General features: G+C 32.8%; 1 protein-coding gene across 1 annotated transcript in view; it reads right to left on the bottom strand.

The window, feature by feature from the left end:
* Positions 1-9,966, bottom strand: part of LOC148603785 (galanin receptor type 1-like) — a 39,780-nt gene continuing 29,814 nt past the window's right edge. Inside the window, exons 2-4 of the mRNA XM_088552401.1 lie at positions 2,234-2,369; positions 1,703-1,914; positions 1-536 (exon numbers count right to left, since the gene is read on the bottom strand). Coding sequence (XP_088408527.1) covers positions 69-536; positions 1,703-1,914; positions 2,234-2,369 — 816 coding nt within the window. The 3' untranslated portion in view covers positions 1-68. The remainder of the gene's footprint in view (positions 537-1,702; positions 1,915-2,233; positions 2,370-9,966) is intronic.

The raw sequence follows: 9,966 nt of genomic DNA, 5'->3' as shown, positions 1-9,966 counted from the left end.
CTATCTTTAACATGTTTTACTACACAGGTTTATATAATTCATTATTGATAACGGTAACTAGAAATAAATTAAATAAGTCTAGTTTCTTGAACTTTGAAAATAGTAGATCGTGTGCAATTGAGATCACTTTGGTCTATATCATTGTCGTCAGTTCCGGCTTGAATAGCTTGATCTACCATGTTAGTTATTCGAGTATGCTCTAATTCTTCGATAATATTCCGCATGCATGGAAACCAATTACTCATTGACGGGAACGTTTTCACAAAGGACTTTTTAAATCTATCATTCAAAAAAGCATATATAAACGGATTGACACAAGAATTAGAATACGACAAGGTATGCGCCACTATCTTGGTTACAAACATAGGCTCTGTCTTTGGAAAATCAGGACATAATTTAGTATAAATGTTAATGACGTGAATCGGAAACCAGAATGTAGCGAACAAAAGAATTATTAAGGCAACCATCCTGGTCATTCTCTTTTTCCTTCTTGTTTGTGATTCACTTACTGCAGCTGACTTGATTGACCGCCCTTTCTGTAACGACAATGATAAAATAATATTATTCTTTTAAAAATAGTTTCCTATTTAAGCATTTAAGTTACACTGGACAGTAAAATACTTTATGGCAGGCTTGAAATGACATTGGACTTTTAATTGTATTTATAGCATCATTCCTATTTCCAGTTTCGAGAGTGTGGTGGGCAATATTTAAGGTATAAGGATGTCTACGAGTTGTGTGTCTTCTACATGTATCGAAGTATAAAATAGCAAATAGTTAATTGCACTTCGGGTCACATTTTAGTATATGAACCGGTAAATTGGTGTCTTTTATTATTTGACCTCAGCTACGCGTCGGCTCATAATATGTCTCCAGGGCGTTATGTCGTTCCATATATTGCCATATGAATCCGGTATCATTAACCATTTGCTAAATAGTTCACAATAGTGTTTAGTCACAATTTAGTCGCTCCAGGAAAAAATATTCGGGATTTTTAATCAAGCGCATTTACCTACTGTCCTTGAAAGAAAAATCAGATAAAACAATGTGTATACAAGCAGTAGACCAAACCAAGATTCTCAAGACGTTTGAATGAATACGAAAACGAAGATGTTATGAACAGAAATTTGTTTCTCGAGGACAAACGTCTACGGTCGAGACTGATTTAACTTTGAATTTTTAGCCTCTGGCAGAAAATTATAAATTTTTTGATTTGATCGACAGAAGAATAATGAGATAAGTACATGCTGTGAATGAATGATGTTTTTTTTACATTTTTATGCTTGAATTTGTCATAAAAAAATTAACTTGTAACTTTGTAACTGAAATCTTATACACACATATAGAACCATTGGACATTAAACTATTTTATACATCAGACGGGGTCTTGTTTACATCGTTTTTTAATATTCACGAATTAATTTCGAGAAACTGTTTGTAAATAATTTGAGAAAATGTTCAACGTTTCTATTGTGATAATTCCAAATGCCTGAAACAAAACCCGCATTTGTTATGAATTATGACATGTTGTGCACCGTTCACTTTTTAAACACAGACGTAGGCATAAGCAGAACATAAGATAACATGTTCGGCGAATACGACAATATATTTGAAATCATTATCAATTGTTCTCTCTCCGAAATAAACGACGACATTTATAAATTAATTATGATATGATGCGATTTGTCTCGATGTATCTCACCTTTCTCTTAAATCCATCCCAGAGGTGTTTTAAAATTTGATAGTAACATATGACAATGATCATCAGCGGCAGGACGTAATTTGTTCCTGTGACAGAAAGTAACAATACTTTTCCAAGCGTCTCATTGGGCCAGATCTCCTGGCAGTAGGTGTAATTTTCGTTAGATACAGCCTTGTGGTACAAAGCGAATGGCACGGAAATGACAAATGCAACTATAACAAAAAAGGTCAAGCATAAGTTCAATTTTATAGTCTTAGTTTTGCTGCTTTATTTTGAAAGTCATAACAAAATATATCAAATATCAAATTCAATGGTCTCAAAAATAAATTTGTGAGTGTAAATGATATTTTCAAGGCTTAATAAATGTCAAAACATTTTTGAAAGATTTTACGCCTTATTGTCAAGTGTTACATTTAAATAGAAAGTATTAAGAAAACCCTTTTTCCAAAGAAAAGTTTAGTCTTACATTATACAGTCTGATATATATATCGATAACTTTAATATATAATATAATTTATAATATGATTTCACCTGCCCATACTAGAACACATGTGATTGTAGAAATCCTCCTATTTCTCCAGTTCATAGAACTGAGGGGATGAACGATGGCGTGGTATCTGTCTATAGTCATAGCGGTCAGGGTAAACGATGTGGCGTGTAATGTAACCTGAAAAAATAAAGTCAATTCATTATAAAGAGAAGAAAAAGACGACCACGTGAAGGAGAAAATAATACAGGTATTCAAATTGATCACACCATATAACATAAAGCCTTTTTCGCTTTCTCACTTTCCGTAATTTATTTCGGAAAAAAAACTTATTTCACTTTCATAATTTTTAGATATAAAAGCCCATATGTTTTGTTACACTTTACCAGAATGGGAGTATGTCATATATCAACGAATAAGTTATTAACTCAAGAACATTCAGGAGGTTTTTGTTAACACATATGGCTGAGTTAGTAATTTTGTGTATATTTGAAAAGGAAGGAATTCAAAGAAGCGGAACTTCAAGACTACCGAACTCACAAAATATTGTATCATTTTTTTTCATGTAATAGATTTATTGTTTTACCATATAATACGCAAGGTCCATAACCACCTATAAAGTGTTGACAAAAATCACGAGAGATAAAAAAAAAATACGCATTTTTAATATTATTTTCCTGAAAATCATAGTTATAACAGAAGAAATGAAAAAAAAAAAAAAAAACAAACACTTACACAATAATAATAGAAATTTAATAATTCAAACGCAAATGAAAAGAACCAGGTTCACTTTATAGTTATCGAAATCCCTTTATATCTGCCGCAATGGTACTAACAATTACGCCAACGGGTATAATATATCTGCAGAAAGTGTTCAAAATTTCAGAGAAAAAAATACGAAGATACAGCTAAAGAGTCACTACTAAGCACAGAGGAATGGTAATTACGTATTTTATATGTAAGAAACAAATCCACATTCTGTTCAGTATTCCGTTTAAGCTCTGTGAATTTCGTTGAGCAATAAAAACCCATTAACAGCTAATCAGAAGATTGTCTTCTTGAGCAGTTGTTTCTGACTCTAATCCGCAGAACTGCATTATCTGAGGGCAAATGCAACCTACTTAAAGAGTGCATATCATAGTACGAGCGTTGCATTAGGTCTGTATATATAGCGATTACACATGACGTTATGAGCGTCGTTTTAGCTCTGTATATAGAAATTATACATAAAGTGTCAAGTTGGTTTATATAGTGCAAATTACGGTACAAACGTTGTCGTTGGTCTATTGAAAGCGTATTCACAACACTAGTTTTGCATTTGGTCTTCTTATGTATGAGTAATCAAGGGAACCATGGTTCTAGCGGAAATGACAAGAACGCAATGCAGGGACACAGACAAGACATGGAAAACAGACGTACATAACAAAGAACATAAAATAACCAACATTATCATACTAAGTAACAAAAGTAAATGAGTAACCAACTCGGACTCTATTAACAATTGGGAGCATGAAGAAGGTGCACCGGTAGGGTAAGCGTCCGCTGCTTTTCCAGAAACACCCACCGAGATGCTCATAAAAAGTCCAGGGTAGACGAAAGATGAAAGGGAAATTTTGTCACGTTAAAAAAAAACTGTTTTCATGCTGCAGGTGGATACACCGTAACGATCCACGAGTTCACGAAAAAATGTGATAAAGATTCTGTAGAAATTACATTCATTTCCATTCAGTCATATAAGAGGAATAACGGATAAGACATGGATCCCTGTATACCGGAAGGACGGACGGATGTTCCGGACAGACACCCATATTACTATGTTATTCCCACTTTGCAAGTTGGGGATAATACAGTGATAGGGGTATCTTGTGAAAAAATACAGTTCAAGCAAGAAAAACGGGTAACTCGAATATCATAATCAGTAATACGACCTAATGTTAAGGATAAATCCTACATCATGTGATCCAGGGTTTTATGCTGTAATTGAAATTGTCATACCTGTTACATAGTCATTTTCAGGATCAAAGTGCAATTTAATTGCTTGGATGTTCAATTAATCTGATTAGTTTACTTTCAGGTGTACTGTAAAACTTACTTCACTAACTCATCATAATTATTTATTAGTAAAATGGTGATAAACCTGTTTACATATTTTCTAGAAGTAAATGTATTGCAAAACAAAAATGTGCAATTGTAATAATTTGCTCATACTACAATTTCAAGTTTAAGGATGTTCGCTGGTCATGATCAGCCATTTTTGTCAGATTTTCGGACTCTTCTGGTTTCATAGCATTTATCTTTTTTTGCTTGCCGAAACTACGCAGACTTTTTGTATCGCGCTAGATGTCTAACAAATCAGCTTCTGGAACAGGGTTATGTTGCTACAAGATTGAAATCATCACTACAGAAGTTTAATGGTCGTCATTATGAACTCGTGGATCGTTATGATGTATCCATCAGCACCATGAAAACTGATTTATTCAACGGGTCATAGTTTGCCTTTCCTCGTTTATCTACCCCAGACTTGACTTTTTATGAGCAACTCGGCGGGTGTTTCTAGTAAAGCAGAGGACGCTTACCCTACCGGTGCACCTGGTCCATGCTCCCAGTTTTTAGTGGCGTCCGAGTTGCTCATTTACTTTTGTTACTTTGTATGTATGATTTTAGTTACTTTTTATTCTTTGTTGTGTGTGTCTGTTTTCCATGTCTGGTCTTTGTCCCTGGATTATATTCTTTTGATTACCGCTATAACCTTGGTTCCCTTGATTACTCTCTCACAAACAGAAACATTTATTTTTCGTCCAATATTGTCCCAGTGTGAAAGATCTTAAAAGATTTGACAGTCCTTAAAAATCCTTGTTATACCTTAATAGAGCAGAGAACATCCTTAAGTAACTTTCTGTTTCGTATTTTGTCATTAAAATACGAAACTTAAAATAGATATGCCTTCTCGTCGGGTAAGTCTAATAATAGGACGACAAAAACAGGACAGGCATATTTTAAAAAAATTTTGGCTATAACTTGAGTTTTATATTGCACCATTTCGACGCATACGAAGTATCTTCGTGATATGTCAGAATAAAGACCAATTCCATAATGATCCAGTGTTTGTACTAGTTAAAGAAACAATTTATCTTAATTTTCTTATTTCATCCTTTGGGACAATTTTAGTACACATTACTTGTTAAGGAATATTGATATCAAGTTTCTGCTTGTACTTTTAAATTTATTTTCACTCCTGAACATTGAATAAGTTTTCTCGTCGTTTGTTGGAAAGAAATTACTGAACATTTTTCGTAGGTGTTCTCAGTGGGTTGCCGATAAAAGTGTCTGGTGAACTTTTTAATTTGTCACAAAGTTCTTATTTACATATAAATTTATTACTTCCTATGTTCACATGTTACCATGGTATAAAGAACACAAGTTTAGCTGCCGGATTATAAGCTTTGCAATTGTATTCATTATTAGAACACAATATTTATTCGTTTCGACGTCTTGTCCTTCTTCTGTAGTATAAACGACAGAATCAACTTGATTCGTGTTCTTAGAAACATTCAGGACGGTTCACATCTTTCTCAATGCTCTATATGTTTCTTTGAAACCAGACTGACCATTAAATTTTATTTGCTCTTTTGTTTTTTTTGTCATTAGGTCGTTCTTTCTTGTTTCTGAGCTGTACCTTAATCCTGTTTTTTTCTTTATTTTGTTTTCAAATCCGTTTAAATTGTTGTTGTTTCCATTTCATCTTTTTTCCTACTACTTTAGGTACCAATCTTTCATTGATATTGTTGAGCGACAATATGGAGACAAATAAAATATAGTTTCTTTTGTTCTTATTTATTTAACAGCTGCATGTAATTTTGTACTTGAATTTTAGACATATTCAAAGACGTATCAAAATAAATGAAATGTGTGAGTTTACAATTACGATGACAGGAATGAGGAGACTTAACCAGCTGATACGGAGAACTACAACACATAAAAAACACGCAAGTGAAAGTAGGAAAACATGTACTTTGACGATTTTCCAGTCTTCGTAGACTCGTGTTTTTTTTTAAAACTAAAAATCAAATTTAAACATTTCCTGAAACATGCCATATGCATGAAAATTTAATTGAATCAATGTTTCGACTTTTTATTAAAAAAAAAAAAAATGCATCGTCAGCATTTAGACCTTAGGAGGAATCTTTGGAAGACTAAGACCATATGACCATCATTTCTGTTTATTGCAAACTCATGTTGACGTTATGAGTTACACGAATTCTTCAATTCAGTACTAAACAGCGATTATGTCCAAGAAACGAATTGCATTTTTAGAGGAAATAGTTTGGAAAAGGTTATGGATCACTAATATTCTATTATTTAAAAAGTGCTGACATTTCAAGTTTCTCCAATCAGAAGCAATTGTTCTTTTGTGTAAAAGAGTAATCAAGGGAACTAAGGCTATAGCGATTATCAAATAGATGCAATCCAGGGACAAAGACCAGACATGGAAAACAGACATACAGAACAAAGAACATAAAGTAACTAAAATCATACATACAAAATAACAAAAGCAAATGAGCAACTCGGACTCCACTAAAAACTGGGAGCATGGACCAGGTGCATCGGTAGGGTAAGCATCCGAAAACAAACTATGACCAGAAAGCAACAAAACCATGTAGCTAAATCCAAATGATCGTGTGTTTCCTAATGCAAAACATTTAATAGTGTAATCACAGGAGACAAATCATATACTTTCAATCAGTATGAAATAAAGATGTTATACTTCTCTAAGATGTTATAACAAATAACAGAACGTGTAACATCAATGAAATAAAGATGTTAATTTACAATTATAGCTTTTTACAATCATTTTATTTAAATAAAAACGTTTTAATTATTAAAAAACTTTTAATCCTAATTTCGTCGTTTGTTTCAGCAAAAAAGGCTTAATATATCAAAGCTCTTTTTGTACATGTAAATCCCTTGAACTGCATTACTTAAAATACTTCAATATAAAATTTTGCCTTAACATGCATCCCTTAATTTATTTCACTTATACCAACGAAGACGTGCTAAGATTTATAGTAAAAGTTAATTAAAAAGTGTTTTGTATCTTACATCTTGGTTGTGATTGTCAAGGCCGGGAAAATATACAAAAACTATTGGTCAGGGTAAGTGATTGTACATCATTGAAACCGATACTCCCAAAAGTTCGTCTATGTACCATTACAGTGTTTTTTACCCTGTTGTTGCCATTTGTTATGCCGACTTTCCTTTTTACTACTTCCTTTGATTATTGCCTACATTTCATCTTTTTTTTATTACCCTTCATCTTTATATATTATTTATATATAATATGAATATCGAATAGAAAAATATTTGAAATCATCACCAAATTATTTACATAATCATAGAAAAAAAACCCACCAGATTGTTAAAAAATTAAGTGTTTTGACAGAGCAATGCATTTCAATGAAATTCTTATTCATTCCACGAAACTTATATAGGGAAAAAGTATAAAGTAACAGGAAGTGCCAGAAATTGATATTTAAAGTGCATTATGGGATGCACTTGCATTTTAATCATGTCTTCATTTTCTGATGCGGATGGTACAATTAGTCAAATTACACAGACGAAGTGGTGGGTTCTCGATCAACGAAAGAACACTGCTTTACTCTAACAGATATTAACACTCAAAACTCCTTGAAGGAAGTTCAAAGCCTTGAAATGCCAATAAATAAAAGTACACGTTTTTTTTTAAATCAGACTATGTGACATTCTGGTGCCATTATTCATTTTGTGGCATGGTTTATATCCCTTCTAGACACATGAATCAAAGATAAGTGAGATATTCCCATATCATTTTCAGATTTGTGGCTGCATTAGAGTGACAAGCACTTACCGACATATCTTGGATAAATAAGGATGAAACCTTTCCAATAAACATAAGAAATAAATATTTACAATGTTTACAAGCGGTCGAGTCGTATTCAGGTAATTAGTCTTCCATTTTGTATTTTGCTAGTTTATTTAAGTTCATTTTGTATATTGCTAGTCCTTTCTAGTTCGTCTTTTTTGCCAGGTTATAACGATAGAAAAAATCTTTTAAAATTTTTCCTTTTTGCACTTAGGATATAATACGGTACTAATTGCACATGGCAATAAATATTTGGAATAGCGGTTGACGGATTTAAACGATCCACACGATGTGGCCATGTACTGGTTGACTGGGATAAGAATACTTCCGGACATTATCTGATTACACGAATTAATTAAAAGTAAATGGCTATTTTCCAATTAATTCCTTTCTATGTTAACGTGATGTGCAATGGGTTGTTATCAAATCACTATTTCTATAAGACATTAACTGATATAAAGCATGAACTGATACAGAGTGGTCATGTCCAACAAGAGTTCTAAAAGAAATCTGGGTATATATAACATTGCCATAACCATAATAGCAAATACAATTCATGTAAATTCGTTTATGCACACGACGAATCATTTACGATATTGCCGATAATGAGAAAACACACAAAAACTACAACTTTAAAAAAGGAATAAAAAAAAACAAAAACAAAAACAAAAACAAAAAAAAACTTTTTTCAATTTGGAAAAAAATAACATAATTCATTCATAAACTCATTACACAATTTAAATGTTTGTGAATAGGTAAATCTAAACGTATAAAAGTCATTTTAAATAATCCTAGTTTTGGGGATTTGATACATCGCTTCTACCCAAAAGAACTTGAGAAAAGAATACTACAGACACTGTGAAGTCAGCCTCATAACTTGACCCGCACTTAAAAGGATCGATAGTCAAGGAAAACAATGGACCAAACTATATGGCAAACGTGATTACTTTTCATTCAAAATTGTCAACTTTCCTTTCATCTGCGGCAAATCCTTTCAGCACCTGCGTATGGAGTTTTCATATCACAACTCATATTTTATGCATGCCGTAATTACGCAGACTTTTTGTATCGCGCTAGGTTTCTTAAAATTAGGATTCTGGAACAGGATTACGTTACTTCAAGATTGAAGTCATCACTGAAGTTTTATGGTCGTCATTATGAACTCGTGAATCGTTACAGTGTGTCCATCAGCACCATTAAAACTGATTTATTCAAGTGTAATAATTTTTCTTTCCTCTTTCTACCCCGGACTTGACTTTTTATGAGCAAATCGGCGGGTGTTTCTAGAAAAACAGGACACTTACCCCACCGGTGCACCTGGTCCATGTTTCCAGTTTGAAGTGGAGTCCGAGTTGCTCATTTACTTTTGATACTTTGTATGTATTATGTAGTTATTTTATGTTCTATGTTATATGACTCTTTGACCATGCATTGCATTCTTTGGTTTTAGCTAGAATCTTGGTTATCTTGATTAATCTTATAACAATCGTAGAAAACAATTAAAAGGTAATAACATATTAATGTATAACACAAATGTAATTGATAAACAACTCGAAACCAATTGGTATAAAGTGGCCAACGAACAGGTCTTTTGGAATAGCGACATCGAGTTACGCCGGTTACCTCAACTTGTCTATCTAAGTTAGGAAAGAAAATATAGTCATGTTCTCGTTTTGGTATAACCATCAATATAATAGCGGTAATGTTTAATTCATGTCTGCGATTCAAAAAAGAATATAGTTTGGCTATGTATTATCAAAGGTAGTAACGTTGTTCAACAATCAAATATTAGAAAATCCACATAATTCATTTTGTTTTGTTCAGTAAAATAAAGTGCAGACAAACCAAGTAATCCAGTTGTTGGTTTGTTTTGTTTTT

The sequence above is a fragment of the Perna viridis genome, chromosome 11 (genome assembly GCF_037379345.1).
Source record: "Perna viridis isolate PV_CMFRI_1.1 ecotype Kerala chromosome 11, ASM3737934v1, whole genome shotgun sequence".
Classification (NCBI taxonomy): Eukaryota; Metazoa; Mollusca; class Bivalvia; order Mytilida; family Mytilidae; genus Perna; species Perna viridis.
This window is presented reverse-complemented; position numbering and strand designations above follow the sequence as displayed.